Source organism: Haliotis rufescens, unplaced genomic scaffold, assembly GCF_023055435.1.
Source record: "Haliotis rufescens isolate VD_foot unplaced genomic scaffold, xgHalRufe1.0.p SCAF_1, whole genome shotgun sequence".
NCBI lineage: Eukaryota > Metazoa > Mollusca > Gastropoda > Lepetellida > Haliotidae > Haliotis > Haliotis rufescens.
Window position 1 is genome coordinate 39,242,577 of NW_025963779.1, and position 21,527 is coordinate 39,264,103.

A 21,527-nucleotide genomic window follows, 5' to 3' on the forward strand; every position below is an offset into this window, starting at 1 on the left:
TGTAACTAAACTATACGTCGACCACTTCGATCGCCGTTCAACTGACGCGTGCAGTTGTCCTGTCGCATCGATAATTAGTAGTGTGTCGAAGAGCATTAAACATGCTGTTTTAGTTACCTTGCCTACGACGAGTCGTTCTGTAACTACATTATAAGCCGACCACGTTTCGATCGCACCTCAACTGACGTGTGCAGTTGTCCTGTCGCATCGATACTTACTTGTGGGTCGAAGAGCATTAAACATGCAGTTTTAGTTACCTTGGATACGACGAGTCGTTCTGAAACTAAATTATATGCCGTCCACACTTCGATTGCAATTCAACTGTCGTGTGCAGTTGCCTTGTCGCATCGATACTTACTTGTGGGTCGAAGAGCATTAAAGATGCTGTTTAGTTACCTTGTATACTGCGAGTTGCTCTGTAACTAAACTATACGTCGACCGCTTCGATCGCAGTTCAACTGACGCGTGCAGTTGTCCTGTCGCATCGATAATTAGTAGTGTGTCGAAGAGCATTAAACATGCTGTGCGTTCGTGATAAACAATTTGTCTCGTCCGTGCATCTGGTCGAATGTTCTATTGTCACTACAGGGGTGAGGAACTTGGTACATTCGACGTGCAAGAGGTCACTTCCGGATTACTTTCCAGACCCTCCTTCCAGTGTTCCGTCGAATTCTACCCTATTGTACGACTGAAAACAGACTAAAACATGGGTTTTTCAGATTAAAAACGATGTTTTATTGGTCTGTTTTCAGTCGTACGTTCCCACCCAGCCATCCCCACTGGGAAGTAATCCAGTCCAGTCCTGCTTGATGGCTTATTCTTCGAGATTTGTGGCATGTCATCGGGAGGTGCGTGCGCAACCGGACGGAAACAAGTTTATTGTTTACATTCCAGCCTCTGGCTTCCTTTTAACGAGCGACTAGAGGTATGAGATACCCAATTGTACGACTGAAAACAGACCAATAAAACATCGTTTTTAATCTGAAAAACCCATATTTCTTTTTTTCCGAAATATTGAACCCGCTAGAGGGGCGTGCGCATTATACATCGGTGCGCACTATACTCAAGAAAATAGATGAAATACAGGGGCGGATACAGCTATTTTGAAAAGGGGGGGTGCACAATTAAGATCTATTTATTATTGTCTTTTGTGGTAATTTATACAGAAATAAAGATTTTTTTCGAAATAAAAAGGGGTGTGCCCCCATGAAATACTTTAACAGTTTCAAAGCCAGTTTGTTGTTTCAGTAAAACATACTGTATTGCTGACAATTTGCTATAACAGTAAATAAAAACCTTATATCTTCTTCAACTGTACTTGTCACATCTTTTAGATAGCAGAAAGACAGCAACTTGGCTTAGCTTGTACCAGTAAACACTGTATCGTATCGCAACCCCTGTATCGGGATACGTATCGTATCGCGACCCTCCCGTATCGTTACACCTCTACTAAAAGAATCACAATATATTAAATAGCACAGGAACAGTTACTTTTGTCTTGGAGTATTAATGTATATATATAAAGAGGGGGGCATGAGTGGCCCAGTCATCTGAGGAGCCACGATTCGCTGTGCAGAGTTCCATCCCTTGGGCACTCCAGAACCTATAATTGTGGGTTCAAATCCCGATTCGCCCTGATTATGTTTCTAGGTTTGTCAGTACCATACCCGTGCTCGTTGGTTTCACCGAAGTGGTAAACGTCTGAGACCTGCATCACTTCGGGCTTTCCTTCCACATTAAGCTGACACGCTGCGATATAACTGGAATACTGTTAATAGCAGTGTTAAACCCAACTCACTCACTTATAAGACCACATTGTGAATTTATTCTGATGTAGGGTATTTAGTACATGTACATAGATGGAACAACTTTAGCTACTTACTGGACAGGAGGAACTAAACTTTTGTCACCTTGTTGCAGGCCAGGAGCTACATGTCCATATTGACAAGATCCTGACCAGGGATGTCCTGACTGCACTAGAACGCACTAAACCCTCAGCTAAACATCTCAAGGGGAAGTTTGTGTCATGGCAGAAGGAATTTGAGTCTGTATGATGAAGTGGATCCCACTACTTGCTGAGACTACTCCCACTGGACTCGCCCGCTGTGATATGACATTGATGACAAAACACATGTACAACATATTTTGCTGAAACAGGGACATTTGTGAGTTGTGTAGTCGAGATGGCTAGTCATACATGAAGTGCTGCATCTGTGATGTCCATCAGGTGGATGTGGAACAATGACATTTGTGCCAAAGCAATGGTCAGATATTAACATCTAACGATAACTGCTGCCTGGTGTCGCACTGATTCCACTGAACAGACTATGTGGCAATAGTGCATGATTGAGAATCCTAAGAACAAGAGGCTGTTGCATCATATTCCAGTCTGTCAAGGAATACAAAGTTTGTACAGACCATTAGTGAAATCCTTTTAAAGTCAATGGTACCTGTCCCAGCAATATTGTTTAGATAAACGAATATTCGGATGAATGAATCAGGGGTTGGGAATTTTAAAATGTGTTTGACCTTCCCAAGAGTAGGGCAGGATTTCCAGACTAGCACGGTCCAGATTAAAAGGGTTTCACTGCAGTTTCCTAATTTTTATCTTCTAAAAGAACAATTCCTTCCTTGACATAAAAAAATCCGTCCTGAACATGTCCGTCCTTATACAAGAAACGTGTGTTGAATTTACTGTTGTTTTACTCCTGAAGAAATATGTGCAGACCTTCCAATATATAGCATAATGTTATACAGGTCCCTGAGGGCGCCATGTGAACTAATGAATTGTAAATTTTAGCATGTGGAACGTTTGTATATTTCATGTGTTTGTTTGAATCACTTTGGAATCAATGTTTTCAAATTGAAATATGAAAGACGAGCTCATGTAAGGCTACCTCTTTTCCTATTGGAATCGCGCCTTGAAGATGGTTTCAACAGAGGTGGCTTTAAATTATCAAATAATGTCTGAATGAATGTCAAGAGAAGTCTTTGCTACAATACCTGAATGAGAACATGTTTATCTACCTCAAGGAATATTGTCGGAGTCAATCAAGAGACTATCTAGTAACAGTGTGTAAGTAGATCTAAGGAGGAAACTGTAAGTGTCTGTATTCAGTGGTAATTCTAGGTGTGGACATAGCATGGGGGTGGGGGTGGGAATCACTAAATCACAAGAAGTTGTTTATCAAATACATTTAAATTGATAGTGAAAGTTATGAGTCAAAGCCTTTAGCATCTCATTTGTAGGAGTGAAATATACATGTTCTCTGAAAGTAGGGGCCACAGGGAGTTATAACATGGTTTATTGTTGATTTTGCACATGGAATTTAATCTTTCTGTGATATGTATATATGAACAGTTTTTTATATATTAACTGCTGAGTGAGGTTTGTTGAAATATGTACAGTATATTTTGAGTATTATTCAATGAATACCACAAAAATTGTCCTAATATGATACCTGCTGGAAATGTGTCATATCCTACAGATTCTGTTATGGTTGATAAAGTCATACATGTACACATTTCTGTTAATCATGTATGGATACAGATTGTCCAGAAATGTGTATTGTCCTATATTTAATGTTTGTAGGCATTTTGTTCTTTATTTTGCTAAACATTCTCTAAGAAATTGCATGAGTTAAGGACTCACAATTGCAAAAGAAACTTTGGTCTCTGGTAAAGGTAAACACTCTTTCCATAACTTGTTTCTCTTTATACTGGGATATGTGTGGCAAGTTGTATTATCCTGATTACAACAGTTGAGTAGATGATGCCCCCTTTTGTCCACGGTGTGCCTCTCCCCAGGGAATTAGGCGGTGGTTGCACTGGATTATAGAAATAAGATTTTCCTTATGTTGGATGGGGCTTCTGTTGACAATCATGTTGTGTACTATGTGGCCCAGCCCTGAAATACACAGCAGGTGTAGTACAACAGATACAAGACATTCCCTGTGCAAACTGTGATGTGCTGACACCTGAAGTGTTTCTGTATTAACTAAATGATTACATGTTTTATTGTTTTATTCTCTGTTTACAATATGATGGTTTTACTCATGCTGAAGACAAGGGGTTTAGTGAGTGGAACATTGCTTTTAAACCACATTTACTCAACGTCATAGGCTTTCAGACAAAGTGATACCATTGCTACTGCCTAACCACCATGTGATATAAATGTAACACTGTTGAAAGCGGTGTAAAGCCCAACTCACTCACTCACTTTAAAAGAATGCACTAAATCTAAAGCATGGTTAAAGGGAGGGGAACTAAAAACAAGAAAACTTATTATGGCACCATTTTTATAACAGTCTTGACAAGTAGATTATGCTGAGGATAATAATATAGTCCATTTATATTGCGTTATTTTACCACACCGACATGCTGTAAGCGCTACACTATCAAGGCTTTCTGGAGGGGGTTACCGTTGAATTATAACGCCATCTACAGTGCAAGTTATTGGAACCTAAAGTGAGGGTTATGAAAGGGGGGTGTATGTTAAACATGTACATCTCAGTTTCTTTTAGCTGTTTCAGGTTACATTGTTTTCATAGTTTATTGCAATGTTTACAATAGAAGGGACCACACATGCTCTGCACATTGGCTTCAGTCTGGATCACATTATAGACAGGATAGTTTCAATTTAGGATTGACTTTGAAGGCTTTTACAGGGGGTGTATTATAGAGGGTGCTATACAGTATCTCAAAACCTGCTAACATGACAAATTTGATAAATAATGTTTGTACTACAAATGGAAGGCATACGGACATTTTAACACATCAGTATATACTAAGACTGTAATGCAAGCTGTCTAATTTAATATTGGAAGTTTGCTTTTTGAAATCTACAACATTGGTTGCTACATCAGTTTGAAACTTTAAGCATTTACATTGATTGTGTGCACAGCTTAAGCCAATGGTGATATATGCTTGTGGTTTGTTGCTGTGCCAACAGCTTCTAAAGCATTGACTGGACCCTGCAGGTTATGCCATACATTGCACTGTGTGTAAGATATATATTGACAAGGTTGTTGAAACTCATTTGAAAATGTGTCCTGCTTTGAGATAACCAGTTTATGTTGGGCCATAACAGACCGTTACATTTTGGTCCCTGCTCGCCTCACTACAAAACACCCATCTCACATAACTTTATTATACCCCAGGAATCTACAAAGAAAATTGCTATGTGTGTTCCCTTTCCTTTGGTGAAATGCGGACTTCTGTCTGGTACAGCTGCACGACGACCATTCTAGTTCATGGGTTACAGATAAAACAGTGCCCATACAGTAGAATGAGAAAGATTGTATTTTACAGTGTTTGAACTTAAGCATGGTAGTCAAAAGGTCCTTGTCATATCTGTAATGTTGAACCTCAAGGGCCCCTTAGTTCCAGCTACAAGAGTCCTCAGAAGATGACAAATTCCCCTGGCCTCCACAATAGCAAATGGCACCACTTCAGAAACGAAAATCTACCATGGTTTCAGTTCTCCAGAAACATAATACGGACAGACAAACCAGATGATGACAATATTCCCTCAGCATAATATGCCAGGGGGATAAAAATAATTAAACAAGAAAAAGGGGCACTTCGTTTTCCTGACAATCATTGATGCATTGAATTGACAGGTGAAATGGTAATATAATGTTACATACAATATATTGGCTTCATTAGAAACCATCATCTATTTTGACTGCACACGTTAACAATATATTTGAAATCTACCACAAAGACATCATACTTTTTTTGTAGGTCACTTAAGGTAACTTGTATAATCCTGCTGTCTGGTCACTTGTTAGCAAAGGTATGTGAATATACAATCTTTCACAATGCAACTGTATATGCTGCATTAAACATGCCGCTCCAAAGACCCCAGAACAAGTAGAGCAATCTATAAGTCATTTTAATAAGTTCCCTATAGCAATAACAATTACATGACACTTCATATTTTCTTTTGTATATTACAGGGTTTTTTTTTCTAAAAAAACCCACTGCATTGTAACCATTATTGCAAAAATTTAGTTTCATCAACATTTGAACAAAACCTGCTCTACATGTTCCAATGTCTGACCACAAATTAACTCGTGTATGGTAAGCAGCCCCCTTTGTCTCATTGCCCAGCATGCTAATTATGGCAACAGTCAGTTAATACCTTCCCCAAGGTCAGGACAAAATGTGGTTTAATTTCGGATTTGCCAAGCATATTTGTCTAGGGTACAAACCACATAATCTTTTGAAATAACATGGCCAGATGGGTGCAAGAGATATGCATACACACAAGGCATTTGTAGGTTCTGCTATGATATAGCTGTATTGTTTAGAGCAGAAAGGTCATGAAGATATATCAACATGATCTTCAGGTGAGACCAATGTTGTGTTTTTCAAAGTAAAGGATACTCAAAATTTAGGATATTATATCTAAAACTGTTGTGGGTAAGGCCACCTGTTAAGAACAGACTTCCCTATCTGGCAAACATATTTTGCCAAACACACTGGCCCGTGTCACACTGTAATGTACAGCTCGTAATCTTCCTGCAAAAGGTTAAGAACAGCATACTATATATTTCCATATATATAAAGCTGTTGTTTTAAAATTGTATGACAAAACATATATTCTTGTGACATACTCATATGATTTTTGAAGGTTTGTAACTGCTCCAAGGCAATAATTATTTGACTTTCCTTTCAACTGCTTCTTTGTATCATATGACACAGTACTTGGCTTGCAGGAGGAATGTATCAAGTGTCCAGGATGTATTGCTGATATTGCAGACATTTATATGAGATCAATCTCAAATGTAGACATTTCCAAAAGATAGCTTTGGGAAATGGGATCCAGGAATGAAGTATTAAAAAAAATGTCAGGTGTTCAGAAAGGGGTTACATCGTGACACTGTGCCATCATACAAAACATGCATAGGGGTGATGTTTGAAAATGAATAAATTGTAAAGTAGTTTTTGCTGCAATTGTGTACAATACATCTCCAGCCACCGTCATGTTATTTAACTTCAATCTATAACATGTGTTTTGTGGGCTTTCTTATCCTAACTCTCTGATGCTGGAATATGTCTCTTAGCATGACAAGTGCAGTTATCATGTGCCAACTATTGTCTTGTCACATTTCATTGAGACAACCCCATTTTTCATGTTAGGGAAGGGTGTAATTCGGACAGTGTTCATACTTATTCCTGTAGTGATATTTGCCGTGTGGAGGTTGTCAACTCACCTGCATGCAGCATACTCTGACATGTGAAACATTCCATTGTAACATACAACACAAACAACTGTTTATGTTTACATGACTTCAATTCAGTAAATATGTTTGACACAGGAACTGGTTTGTTTTGTTGATATTAGCATCCTCAGCTAATACTTCATCTTGTCTCATGGAGTGCCAGCAGGGAACCTGTAGTCACACTCCACAGGCTCTATATATACTTGTTATCACACAACCAACATACCCATGAAGATCCTGGGTAGAAGAGGTCTGCAGCAACCCATGCTTGCTCCTGATATAAATCACTGGATTCTCTGGTCCAGACTTGATTATTTACAAACCGCCATCATATAGCTGGAATATTGCTGAGTGCTGCGTTAACAACCAACAGGAAATGGGAGACATTGTACAATTGAATTTGCAACGTGTTTACAGCAAATAGTAGCCCTTTGAAATTTCTCCTCCTTCATTTCTTATGACTGCTTGGTAGAATCTTCCACAGGTACAAGGGCTGGTCAAAAAGTTCAAAGTCTGACTTTCATCTAAGGGCCATAACAAAGTGAAATAGTCAATGTAGTACATTGTTTGAGTAGTTCATTGCAAGTGTATTTGGTCTGTTGAGGCTGTTTGTATATTAGTGACAGCCAGTTGAACATGATTGGGGTCCAAATGGACACAGAAATGGAAAAGAAAAAGTGTATGGGGATAAGTACCCTAGCTATTCCTTTTACTGTGTTTGAACTTGAGCAGGGTAGTGCAATGGGCAGTTATGTTTAAGGCTGGGAGAACAAGCCTTGATGATGACCCTAGGTCTGGACGTCACTCAACTTTCATCAATAAAGATTCAATTAAGGAGATAGAAAAACTTATACTGTCAGATAGACATATTACCATTGCTGACACTTGAGGAAGACAAAGATCTAAGCCATGGATCCATTGAAACTATTATTTATGATCATTTACAGATGAATAAGATAACTGTTCGTTGGATGAAGAAAGGGCTGACAATGCCAGAGAAAATTTAGAGCTAGTTGTGGAGGATTTCGTCAAATTCAAAAAGAGATTAGTAACAGGTGCTGAAATGTTGGTCTACCACTATGAGTCAAAACGTCAATCCACGGCACCAAAGAAATTCAAGTCTTCAAGATCAGTGAAGAATGTTGTGGCCACTGTAATCTGGGATGCAAAGGGTGAGATCCTTGTTGATTACTTAGAAAGTCAAAAGACGATTACCGGTGCCTCATGACAATGCCTCTTCTCACACCTCTCAACTTGCAAAGGCTGCTGTGCAACAATGTGGGTTTGAAGAGCTGCCTCACCCTCCATTCTCGCCAGACCTGGCAGCAAAAGATTTCCACCTGTTTCCTAAACTGAAAGAACACCTTCGTGGAAAGCGCTATGACAACAACGATGAACTTAAAGCTGCAGGGAATGGGTTTTTCATTGGGCTTCAGAAAACTTTTTTCTGACTGTAATTTAAAAGCTTCACTATGGATATAAGAAGTGTATTGAAAAGCAGGGAGATTATGTTGAAAAATAAAGTTAAAAACACGTTCACAATTGTTGGTATTGGCTTAGAACTTTTTGACGAGACCTCGTACATACAGCTTCCTTTTATGGCCCAATAATACACAAGTCTTCCTCTTATTCATGGTAGAATAACGATACCAGTTTGGGTGGATCAATGAACAATTATTTTGTTTTGCCAAGAGATTTGTGTAGCACTGTGAGCCCCAGTGTCCAGGACAGGCCCAGGAATCATGAAGCCAGACACTGGAAATAAAGCACTCGTCACATGCTATGGCTGGAGACGTCATATCGGCCACCTCTGCTGTTGTCACGTCAGTCCCTCGAACATTGAGAGCATGTGCTTCTCTATGGCGTGTTGAGCTGAGGGAGAGAGGAGTAGTAGTAGCCATGCAACTGGTGAAACCTTAAATAACATCATGACTTGAATGAGATTTCAATTTCTTAGTTCTACCAAATACAATAGAGCTGGAATTTCTATGCTGCACTTGCTCTAAGTGATCAGTGATATCAGACTGATTAAAAACTACTGAAAATTTTAAAAAGGACTTTTTATTTTAAACAATTAACTCATGTCTTCTGGAACTGTACTCGTAATCATTTCCATAGTTATGTTGTGTAGTCCAATGCCATAAGATGTGCATTAAATACTACCCATCTTCCCGAGGCAAGGGAGTTAACTGATTATAAAAGTTCAGTTTCCACCCTTGTTGAACTAAGCTGGAATTATGGAGTTATATTTTGGCTGGACTAATAAGTTCATGCATAGTCCAAGCAAAATCATGTAATGAAATTGACATCGGGTTCGTAAATTGCAGTGCAGATTTTGGTCGATTGCAGGATTTGCAAAGTATGTGTACCATTAACTGGGTGTTGACAGATATTTTCCAAATCTTTTCATTTTTTTAATCACAGTGCTCAAGTAATTTCATGCACTTCGTGTAAGACCCATTTTCTTACAATATCATCAGATCATCTTGACTAGTTGCTATATTGTTTGAAGCAGTAATATGATAGGTGGAATCTGACTGGTCAATAGGAGGGGCATAGAAGGGACATAACTCCTGAAAGCCACTGGTGGCGCTACGATCAAGCCTGGAAATTCCGGGCTAGTTCAGCAAGGGTGTAAACTGTACTTATATAGTCAGTTAACTCCCATGCCCTGTGGATTCCGGGTTAGAGTAGGTTCCGAGCAACCTATACCTGTCATGTGAGGCGACTAAAAGGAGTGGGTGGTCAAGTTTGATAACTTGGTTAAATGAGTGTCATCGTATCCTAATGATGTTGGATGTTGCTTTTAATAACAGTAATCCATGCTTGTCGTAAGAAACGACTAACAGGACTCAATTGTTACTGCCTATTGTCACATAGTGGGAATAAACTCTCAGACATGAAGAAAACTTCACCTGACAGCTCAGATGAATGGAGCTGCACAAACCTAGTTTGTGATCCTGTCCAATAGTGAGGTCGAAGGCTGTCAACATGTCTTCATTGGTGGCTGTGATGTCTGCCCCGAACTCCAGCAGGGCAGTGATGCAGGTTGGATGGTTGTTGTAGGCTGCGTACATCAGGGCTGTGCTACCACTCTACAACACAGTCAGGCTTCAACTGCAGCTGGGAAACTGAGGTCATTGTCTAAAACTGGCAATTCATAATTTGTATAACGATTTGTACAGGTAGACATCTTTAAAGTCCTGGTAAGTGCCATAATTTACGAGTGAGTTAGTGAGTTAAAATTTAACGTCACATCGGCATTATTCCAGCCATATAGCGACCAAGTTAATATATTCACAATTTAGTTATTTTATGCAAAGTTATATTTAAAAACAATTTATGAAACATGTTTGAGCATACAATATTTAAAAACAATTCATGAAACATTTTTGAGCAACACAATATCATGTATACAGTTTTACCTTAACTTATGAGACAGAAATGTACCTTTGATCAGATGGAAATGAAACACTAAAAATGATTGAAGGTTTAAAGGTGTTTAACAGACACAGCACCTAGTTATGCATGAACTGCTCGAGAGTGAATGAGTGAGTAGGGTTTTACGCCGCTTTATAGCAATAGTCCAGCAATATCACGGTGGGGAACACCAGAAAAGGTCTTCACACATTGTACCCATGTCAGGAATCAAACCCGGCTCTTTGGTGTAACAAGCAAACGCTTTAATCACTTGGCTACCTGACCGCCCCACTTATCGTGTGGTGTGGTGTGGTGTGGTGTGGTGAATGGTGTGGTGAATGGTGTGGTGTGGTTTGGTGCGGTGCGGTGCGGTGCGGTGTGTGGGTTGGTGTGGAAGTGAGGTGAAATGGGGTTTAACGTCGCGTCCAAGATTATTGCACTTATATAGCGACGTGCATGCACATGTATGTGTGTGTGTGTGGCTGCTTGTACAAGTCTGGACTGATGCCATTTATAATGCTAGCACACTGAGATACCATGCCGCAGTTTAACATGAATACCCCACTCAGACACAGTATACTGACTCCGAGCTGACCAATCCTTGTTTTAGCCCCAGACAGGGCAACAACAAGTACCATCTTTTAACGTCTTTTGGTATGATGCGGCTGGGGATCGAACCCCGGACCTTCCGCTCTCCGGGCGGACACTTACCATTATACCAAGGAGGCTGTGTGGTGTGTGGTGTGGTGTGGTGTGGTGTGGTGTGGTGTGGTGAATGCTGTGGTGTGGTGTGGTGTGGTGTGGTGTGGTGTGGTGTGGTGTGGGTTGGTGCGGTGCGGTGCGGTGCGGTGCGGTGCGGTGTGTGGTGTGGGTTGGTGTGGAAGTGAGGTGAAATGGGGTTTAACGTCGCGTCCAAGATTATTGCACTTATATAGCGACGTGCATGCACATGTATGTGTGTGTGTGTGGCTGCTTGTACAAGTCTGGACTGATGCCATTTATAATGCTAGCACACTGAGATACCATGCCGCAGTTTAACATGAATACCCCACTCAGACACAGTATACTGACTCCGAGCTGACCAATCCTTGTTTTAGCCCCAGACAGGGCAACAACAAGTACCATCTTTTAACGTCTTTTGGTATGATGCGGCTGGGGATCGAACCCCGGACCTTCCGCTCTCCGGGCGGACACTTACCATTATACCAAGGAGGCTGTGTGGTGTGTGGTGTGGTGTGGTGTGGTGTGGTGTGGTGTGGTGTGGTGTGGTGTGTGGTGTGGTGTGGGGTGTATACTGTCAGAGCCCAGTTTTAGCCCCTTAATGTCAAGCGCCAGGCAGGGTAACAACAACTACATCTTATAATGTCTTTTGGAATGAAGCGGCCGAGGATCGAACCCAAGTCCTTCCTCTCTCCTGGCAGACGCGCCAGCCACTAGACTGCGGAGGCAACTGAATGAGAGAGGGGATGCAAGGGAGGGCACCCACTTTTTTAAGCAGACTATAACATTCACTCATTCGGAAGTTTTCTATGTGTTCATGTGAACATATTACAACTCTTAAGCCGTCATATAGCTGGAATATTGCTGAGTGCGACGTAAAACAACAAACAAACAAACAACTCTAAAGGTAACACTAAGATTTATACTAGGTACAATCCTGAACTAACTTCATCTCTCACAACACAGAACACAGATTCCCACCAAGTGACATACCTCATCTGTACAGTTGACATCCATGCCAAGCTGAAGTAAATACTTCACAATCTCCTTGTAACCATAGCAACTGGACAGTAGGAGGGCATTCTCCCCATGGTTGCCAGACAGGTTGATGTCTGCTCCACTCTGTACAAGAAACTCCATAGTGGGCATCTGACCATTGGCACAAGCCCAGTGTAGAGCTGTCAGTCCCTGCTCGTCCAGCTTGTTGATGTCCGATCCTGCAGCATCAAGAACATCGTGACTCACACAGGAACTTGTTGCAACCCAAGAGGTCAAGGGTACCATAAGGGTCAAATTCATGTAGATATCAACTACCTGCTGTCCATGAGGTTTTTTTTCATTCGCAAAATGCACATTTGATGATTTTCATTAAAACTTTGTTACTATGGACCCTGTTAGTTGTGAAACCTCGCCGTGTCGATGATTACTGTTACCACAAACCCATCAAATATCCAAGACAGTATCCAAAATTCCCTTTCAACATTCAACATGCATTCTGCCAAACTACTGGTATATATTTTCACTACTACTTTGAATATTCTGGGAAGAACAAGTCATCATTAGGTAACTTGTATTTTCTGCTATCATTATTTAAATTACCACCCATAAATCGGGTCTTTCCCATCAACATTATCTTTGGCCCCTAAACAGACATTAATGTGATTTGAAACCTTGGATTGACACATCATTTTCCCAAATAATGTTAGAATACAGGTCAGTCACGTGTATGTGTCCGCCTTACTAACCTTCCTGAATCTCCTGCTGCAGCATGACCAGCTCCCCCTGGGCAGCCATCTGGTGGATACTCATGTCTGCAACATGAATTGTTTGACAATCGAAATACATGATTTTCTAGCCTCAGTGGCTGGCAACAGAGTTCTTTACAACCTTAGACTGAGTATAGAAGCTACAGTTTGGACAGCATCAACAGGTTGAGTACTTCCTGGAGGTGTTTATTATCAGTGTTTTGTCCATTTAAGAAAATTTACCAATCCTATGACAGGTATCAAGTCTTGCCAAGGGATGTAACTTGGCACCAGCTACTCATCCCGGTCAGTTTGTATAATGTCACAGGTATACTAAGGGCTAGATTAATACACTTGGGCTTACGTTCTACTATGGATGGTGTCATAGTCTGTACATTGCCACGATGGAGGTTGGTCATCACTGTTGAGGGCTGCAATTGTCAGGAACAGTTATCAGTCACTAGTCACCCTGGCATTTACACATGGATGACTACAACAGACATCAAAGAACATGTGAAACACAGCAAGAACAATAGGCCAGCTAGTGACTGCACCTTCCTGGTGGTCATGGGGGCAGTAGGGACCAGCTAGTGACTGCACCTTCCTGGTGGTTATGGGGGCACAAGGGACCAGCTTGTGACTGCACCTTCCTGGTGGTAATGGGGGCACAAGTTGCCAGCTAGTGACTGCACCTTCCTGGTGGTTATGGGGGCACAAGGGGCTAGGCTAGCTAGTGACTGCACCTTCCTGGTGGTTATGGGGGCAGTAGGGACCAGCTAGTGACTGCACCTTCCTGGTGGTTATGGAGGCACAAGGGGCCAGCTTGTGACTGCACCTTCCTGGTGGTTATGGGGGCACAAGGGGCTAGGCTAGTTAGTGACTGCACCTTCCTGGTGGTTATGGGGGCACAAGTTGCCAGCTAGTGACTGCACCTTCCTGGTGGTTATGGGGGGCACAAGTGGCCAGCTAGTGACTGCACCTTCCTGGTGGTTATGGGGGCACAAGGGGCAAGGCCAGCTAGTGACTGCACCTTCCTGGTGGTTATATGGGCACAAGGGGCCAGTTAGTGACTGCACCTTCCTGGTGGTTATGGGGGCACAAGGGGCTAGGCCAGCTAGTGACTGCACCTTCCTGTAGGTTATATGGGCACAAGTGGCCAGTTAGTGACTGCACCTTCCTGGTGGTTATGGGGGCACAAGTGGCCAGCTAGTGACTGCACCTGCCTGATTGTTATATGGGCACAAGGGGCCAGTTAGTGACTGCACCTTCCTGGTGGTTATATGGGCACAAGGGGCTAGGCTAGCTATTGACTGCACCTTCCTGGTGGTTATATGGGCACAAGGGGCTAGGCTAGCTAGTGACTGCACCTTCCTGGTGGTTATGGGGGCACGAGTGGCCAGCTAGTGACTGCACCTTCCTGGTGGTTATGGAGTCACAAGGGACTAGGGTAGCTAGTGACTGCACCTTCCTGGTGGTTATATGGGCACAAGTGGCAAGCTAGTGACTGCACCTTCCTGGTGGTTATATAGGCACAAGTGGCCAGCTAGTGACTGCACCTTCCTGGTGGTTATGGAGGCACAAGTGGCCAGCTAGTGACTGCACCTTCCTGGTGGTTATGGGGGCACAAGTGGCCAGCTAGTGACTACACCTTTCTGGTGGTTATGGGGGCACAAGGGGTTAGCTATTGCCTGCACCTTCCTGGTGGTTATATGGGCACAAGGGGCTAGCTAGTGGCTGCACTTCCAGGTGGTTGGGGAGCTCGACTGCACCTTCTAGGAGAGGCAAGGATTCACTGATCCTCATCTAAGATCTACTCTGATAAAAATCTGTGTTTTTTCAGCACCATACTCATGTTTGTGGGTTTATCACTTTGGGTTTTCCTCAAACATTAAATCTGAAATATTGTTCAAAGCAGCATTAAACCTTAAAATGTCTGCCTAATGAAACACTGCATGACTTCCTTTTGAATTTTGCTGGAACTTTGAAGATGTTTGACCTCAATTTACATGTACCAGGTATAAAGATAAACAGTAATAAAGTAAACTTTAAACAATATCATTTCATTACCATACCCTGAAAGGCGATAGGTTGAGTTTGCCAGGAGTCTCATATCTTCTTGCTTTGGTTGGCGACAAGAGTGACTGGCTTGAGTCAGGTTCCACTCCTTCCAACAAAGAAAGCAATCAACATGAAGAAAGGTATAATCACTTATACACAGAACTGATTCCAATGTTTTATACATGTATTTTACTTATTTAGAGATGATGGGATGTATGTATTGAGAACACACATTTTGAAGATCTGATTTTAATGTTTCAGCCTGACCACTGTTTTTGATAAATGTTTTGTTTGTTTGTTTGTTTGCTGTTTAACACCGCACTCAGCAAAATACCAGCTATATGACAGTGGTCTGTAAATAATCGAGTCTGGACCAGACAATCCAATGATTGACATCATGAGCATCGATCCATGCGAATGGGATCGATGACATGCATCAACCAAGTCAGCGAGCCTGACCACCCGATCCCGTTAATTGCCTCGTATGCCAAGCATTCAGGCCTTTTACGGCAAGCATGGGTTGCTGAAGACCCATTTTACACTGAATCTTCACAGATCTTTTGTTAAATGAGTCAAAGCCCAAGCCAAACAGTTGACACTCTGTCAAAGATAGTAATCAAAAGTATGCTTAATTCATACCCTTTCATGTTAGTAGCAGTGTCTTAAATTCAAATGAATCTCAAGACAATAATGAATTAACTCCAGTTGATTTTTATGTTGGCCATACTCAGCCTGAATGATGGCATGTGTGCCGAGTGTGTGCCACCCAAACTTTGTGAACTATGTGAAACTTTCAAACCGAAGAATGCAAAGATCTACCAAATTTGAAGGTACTCATCTTATTCCCTAATTTGTGACACCACAAATGTATGGCTCATAAACAATTATCAGAAAATGATGAGTAAAGATGTGTTCTAACCATGCTAACATGTGACTGAGGTGTCTTAAGTTTTATGTTTGTGTATAAATGTCTTCAGGCATGATGTATTGTTGACCTTGGAAAATCATCAATTCAAGGATGGTAACGATTTGCTATGTTTACCATCTCCAAAAGCATTTTCGACTTCCAGGTCATTGAGTTCCTGGTCACTATCGACTGGTGAAAATAACCTCATGTTGCCAGGCTGGGATGGCAGTCTCTTCAAGGGGGAGATAACTCTCCAGCTTCTTTCAGGGGACGGTTTTTCCTGCTTCTTTTCAGTACACTCCTGAACTTTTGAAGTAGAAGCTATATCTGATTCCATTTTCCTGGATAGGGGCAAGAATTAACTTAAAAGTTCAATACAATGCCATATTTACAATCAGACTGGTCAATACAAACTGTACAACATTTACCAGTTCCATGTGCTGGAAGCATAACTTTATAACAGCAGTGCAACAAGCTAAATTTTTGCTTGTTTGTTGTTTATGACGCACTCATCAATATTCCAGCTATATGACTGCCTCCTGTAAATAATCAAGTCTGGACCAAACAATCCAGTAATTGACATTTGAGCATCGATTTACACAATTGAGATACCATGACATGCATCAATCAAGTCAGCGAGCCTTATCAACGGATCCCATTAGTCGCCTCTTACGACAAGCATAGTAGTCATTTATGGCAAGCATCAGTTGCTGATGACCTAATCTATCCGGATCTTCAACAAGCTTAACAACAGATGGAACGACTTACATGATCACTGTGTCACTGCTGTGGGATACACTCTAATGGACAGGTATAGCAACAGATATATCAGTGTATAAAAAGCCAATCGAAAATTAATACTGCAAAAAAGCAAATTGTCTGTACCCACATTGGTGTATCAGGCTACAGCATAAACATATTGTGACATTTTCAGTTGCCATCTGTTTGGAGATACGTCTCTATAATAATTGCACTTCCATTTGTACTCCCTTTTATCTTGAGGATGTTTTCTTGAAAAAACATGTAATTTAAAGAATCTATCCATGAATCTCAGGTGGGAAAAAAAAGAACACAACAACATTATCTGCTAGAATCCTGACATGTGTCCAAACTGAAATATCTGAAATTATTTGCTACATGCAGATTGGTGTATGAGATTGAAGTATATCATTATCATACCCAAGCCTAATGATTTGATTGGTTTATGGTGAGCCATACAGTACAGTGGTATAGCACACTCTTCCACCATCAGACGTTTATTGCTGCTGCTAGCTGAATACAACTACTCAGTCGTTGTTCAATGGTGACTTAGTAGACCCTCAGTATTCAGCACTAATAATAATAACATAAAACCTCGCAAACGAGGCCTCGTCTACGATTTTTGGTTATCATTATTAGTTACATGGTCCTGTCTTTCAGCATACGAAAAGTTATTCCATCGATATCTGACATGGTAATGTAAAGTAGACACAATTTATGGATAACAACTTCCTTAATTATTGTAAAGGCGACGTTTCGATATATATCCTTATACTGCTGTCAAGCAGGACAGTAATTAAAGAAGTTGTTATCCATAAATTGTGTCTACTTTTTCATCCGTTAACTTTAACATGTTTAAGTAGGCCTTATGCCTATGAAACAATAATTGAAATGTAACATGCATATTCAGATCATAAATTGAATGCGTTTTGGGAACTAAAGAATTACGTACAATCTCGGTATTTACAACATGAAGCCTCTGCTCATATACAGTCACACGTGCACACTCATGCTGATAACATTAACCAGTGACAGGTTGCGATTAGTGACATTTCCCCTTCTTTGCGTCATGTCAGCGATATCCCGTTCTTGACGACGCGCATAGGGAACCGGGAACCAGCTTACGTCTCTAATATCACAAGTTGACGACGCGGGACGCGCATAGGGAGCCGGTAACCAGCTTACGCCTCTAATATCACAAGTTGACGACGCGCGGACGCGCATAGGGAGCTGGTAACCAGCTTAGGTCATAGACCCAGACTGGGTTCCTGTCTTACCTAAACTAGTAGTCTAAATCGCGCTAAGCTTGCGTCGCGTATCAACAGTGGAACCAGTTAAGGTCATACCAAGGGAGGCTACTTATATATTTGTTTCCAACTGGTGTCCGCTAAAACAATTTTGTTCACAACACATATTTTCGTGTGAAGTACATTGGGTTCAGCCTTACTGATGATAGCCGTTTAATTATCCGTGATTCTGGAACCAGTCTAATTCACTAGCGAGCCCTGTACATATCTGGATCCTCTGACGCCATATCGCAATGAATTGTAAGCTACGCCTTGAAATCTGGTGTTGCATCGGTGTCCTAACGCGCATAGGGAGCTGGTAACCAGCTTAGGTCATAGACCCAGACTGGGTTCCTGTCTTACCTAAACTAGTAGTCTAAATCGCGCTAAGCTTGCGTCGCGTATCAACAGTGGAACCAGTTAAGGTCATACCAAGGGAGGCTACTTATATATTTGTTTCCAACTGGTGTCCGCTAAAACAATTTTGTTCACAACACATATTTTCGTGTGAAGTACATTGGGTTCAGCCTTACTGATGATAGCCGTTTAATTATCCGTGATTCTGGAACCAGTCTAATTCACTAGCGAGCCCTGTACATATCTGGATCCTCTGACGCCATATCGCAATGAATTGTAAGCTACGCCTTGAAATCTGGTGTTGCATCGGTGTCCTAAATTGTTCCTATTATGACCACTGTTTCAAAACACATAGTTCATGGTTCAGTGACTACCTATCACCTGTTTAGCTGGATACGGTGAGTGAATAGCCAACACGGGGGGAAAGACAAAAGAGATTCTTTGTAGCATTCATTTAATTTAATATATTTATTCATGTAGCAATTATTGATGAATTCACCCGTTTCAAATTACAAGTGTCATTCAATGTCATTTGAAGTGAAACACGTCACACACTATATTCAGTGGGGAAGTTGAGGTTATTAGTTAAACCAAAAACGTACACACATCCACGTCTGAGAATACGGTACATGTTTGGGTGAGAAGAGATACTTCTTCAAACGATAAAGTTTCTTTACATTATTTGTAGTATAAATACTTTGAACTTTCCGAATTAGAGCTGAACGTCAGTTTTGCAGACACACATGTTGATCTTTAAATATTTCTTCTAACTCTGAAGCCAGCCATTGTGAAGAACATATAAACGAGTTATCAAAAATGTCAGTAAGTCCACAATCATGAAGTATGTTTTTCACAAAACAAATCCATGAGGGTTTGTGAACAATATGGGGTCCATTAAGAGTGATAAACTGGTATAAAATGTTTGATAGTTTTGGGATTTTTTTATTTGTTGCAAGTTGATCACAAAATATTATGACATGCTTTTATAGTTTTAATGACACAGTGGCTCTTGGTCGTAAATGCACTCTTTCAAAAAGGTATTTATACTCACACGCAAAAGAAACGCAAGTGGTTTTAAGCAAATAGGTAACAAACACGGAACCATTAATTGATACGAGTTTTAGCATGTGAAGCCTGATGGTGATATCAATATTTTTGGTTGCATTTTGGAAGCCCCGAGTAAAAACGCAACATAAAAAACGAATCGCCAAAACGCACCATTTCAATGACTATGTGGGTATCATGCACCCATTTCTCGCGAAATCGAATATGCACGAACTGTCACGAACTGTAGTGGGTATAAAACTGTGGCCGATTCTTGGACCTACCACTCCTTGGTCAACAATGCCACGCCTAACTCAAATTCAGAGAAACCAGGCTATCGGACGTTTGGAAGCTGGAGAGTCTGTCCAAGATGTTGCCCGTCTTTTCAACGTTAACATAACCACAAGTTACCGTCTCCTGCATCGATACAATGCTACACAGACCACAGATGACCTTCCTCGGAGCGGTCGTCCTGGGGTCACCAGACCTCGACAAGATCGGCAGATTACCCGTCAACACCAGCGACATCCGTTCCTAACTGCAAGTGAAAGTGCTCGACAGACCATAGGAACACATAATCGACACATTAGCCGGGACACTGTGATCCGACGTCTCCGTTCCTAAAACCTCAGATGTCGCCGACCAGCACGTCGACCTGTTCTCCAACCACGGCATCGACAAGCAAGACTTCAGTGGGCACAGGGTCATCACAATTGGCGTCATCGTGAGTGGAGGCGTGTCATCTTCTCTGATGAAAGTCACTTTTGTGTCTCCCATGCAGACGGAAGAGTCAGAATTTGGCGGCGTCGAGGTGATCGTTTCGCTGACAGAAACGTTGTGGAAAGGGATCCATGGGGTGGACCTAGCGTCATGATATGGGCAGGGATTGGACTTAATGCGAGACTTGGACCCATGTGCTTTCTGAATGTTGGTCAAGGTCGGGGACACGGCGTCACTGCTCAGCGGTATATCGACCAAGTGATCAGATCCCACGTTGTTCCATTTTTTGCACAACATCAACTACACATTTTCCAGCAGGACAACGCTCGTCCCCATGTTGCAAGAGCTACCATGGCCTTTCTGCAACAACACAACATCCGTGGCCAGCCCTCAGCCCTGATCTGAACCCCATCGAACACTTGTGGGATGAGGTTCAAAGGCGTCTGCACAATGTTCGCCCAGTCCCTACAACTGCCGATGAACTACGCACAGCTGCTCTGGATGTGTGCAACAGGATACCTAGGGCCTTCACAAATCGTCTGATCCACTCAATGTACAGGAGATGTGTGTCAGTGATCAATGCTAATGGTGGTCACACCAGGTATTGACTAACATTTTGGGTATTGACCCGAAACTGTTTAAGCCCTTAACATTTGAAAAAAACAATTATGTCATCTGCCTTTTAATCCATTAAACTGTCTTCAGCCTTCTTTTGTCGATCTTGCCCTATTATTATTTCTTGTCTTTACTGCTGAAAATAATTTACATGTTTACTGCTTACTCGACTTGCGTTTCTTTTGCGTGTGAGTATATTTTCAAATTCTCAAATTTCCAAACCAAACAGTAAAATCGGGTCAATCGTGTCAAATGATGCATAAATATAATCAAGATGTAGAGGCCTGTTATTATTCCGTGCTTTCTTTGATAATACAAACACAACTTATGTTGCATTTTGCATTGACATTTCTATTGCTGTTGTGAATACCGAACAGGATTCTCTGTAAGGTAGTCTCTGTGATTGTTGTTAAAATAAAGACTATAAGAACAAATAATACATAGAAAATGTCGCAGGGTCCAGCTTCTAGTTTCCTAAACACGTATTCGAAGACGGAGGGTCGTTAAAATGTATTTATTTGCCTGCAACAAGAAACGTCAACATGAGAAAGGTGTTGATTACCACCGGCCACCCTACCATGCTGGCAGGTGACAAGGGAATGTCCATACTATATATGATATATATATAATAATGATGAGGAGTAAAATAGGCAAAATATATACAAGC

General features: G+C 41.4%; 2 protein-coding genes across 5 annotated transcripts in view; one reads left to right on the top strand and one right to left on the bottom strand.

Moving 5' to 3' along the window:
* The window catches only part of LOC124135754 (katanin p60 ATPase-containing subunit A-like 2), a 48,651-nt gene extending 41,326 nt beyond the window's left edge, over positions 1-7,325 (top strand). For all 3 annotated transcript variants that reach the window (XM_046501286.2, XM_046501284.2, XM_046501285.2), the window contains one exon: positions 1,921-7,325. In XM_046501286.2, coding sequence (XP_046357242.1) covers positions 1,921-2,054 — 134 coding nt within the window. In that variant the 3' untranslated portion in view covers positions 2,055-7,325. The remainder of the gene's footprint in view (positions 1-1,920) is intronic.
* LOC124135755 (ankyrin repeat family A protein 2-like) lies at positions 7,282-18,037 on the bottom strand. 2 transcript variants are annotated; one of them, XM_046501289.2, is made up of 8 exons: positions 17,791-18,037; positions 16,215-16,420; positions 15,187-15,278; positions 13,479-13,545; positions 13,115-13,180; positions 12,363-12,586; positions 10,145-10,324; positions 7,282-9,101 (listed from the first exon to the last, which is right to left on the bottom strand). In XM_046501289.2, the coding sequence occupies exons 2-8, from the start codon at positions 16,414-16,416 to the stop codon at positions 9,087-9,089; spliced, it is 846 nt and encodes a 281-aa protein (XP_046357245.1). In that variant the 5' UTR covers positions 16,417-16,420; positions 17,791-18,037; the 3' UTR covers positions 7,282-9,086. The 2 variants fall into 2 exon arrangements, with proteins under 2 accessions (XP_046357245.1, XP_046357243.1); XM_046501287.2 differs by having other exon boundaries at positions 10,177-10,324; positions 17,791-18,034.
* Positions 18,038-21,527: the final 3,490 nt, after the last annotated feature.

Coding starts and splice junctions, on each gene's coding strand:
- LOC124135755 (XM_046501287.2), bottom strand. CDS start 16,416: ATGGAATCAGATATAGCTTCTACTTCAAAAGTTCAGGAGTGTACTGAA. Junction 12,587..13,114: donor GCAGCAGGAGATTCAGGAAG/GTTAGTAAGGCG, acceptor TTGATGCTGCAG/GATCGGACATCAACAAGCTG. Junction 9,102..10,176: donor TGGACAGGATCACAAACTAG/GTTTGTGCAGCT, acceptor TCTCTCCCTCAG/CTCAACACGCCATAGAGAAG.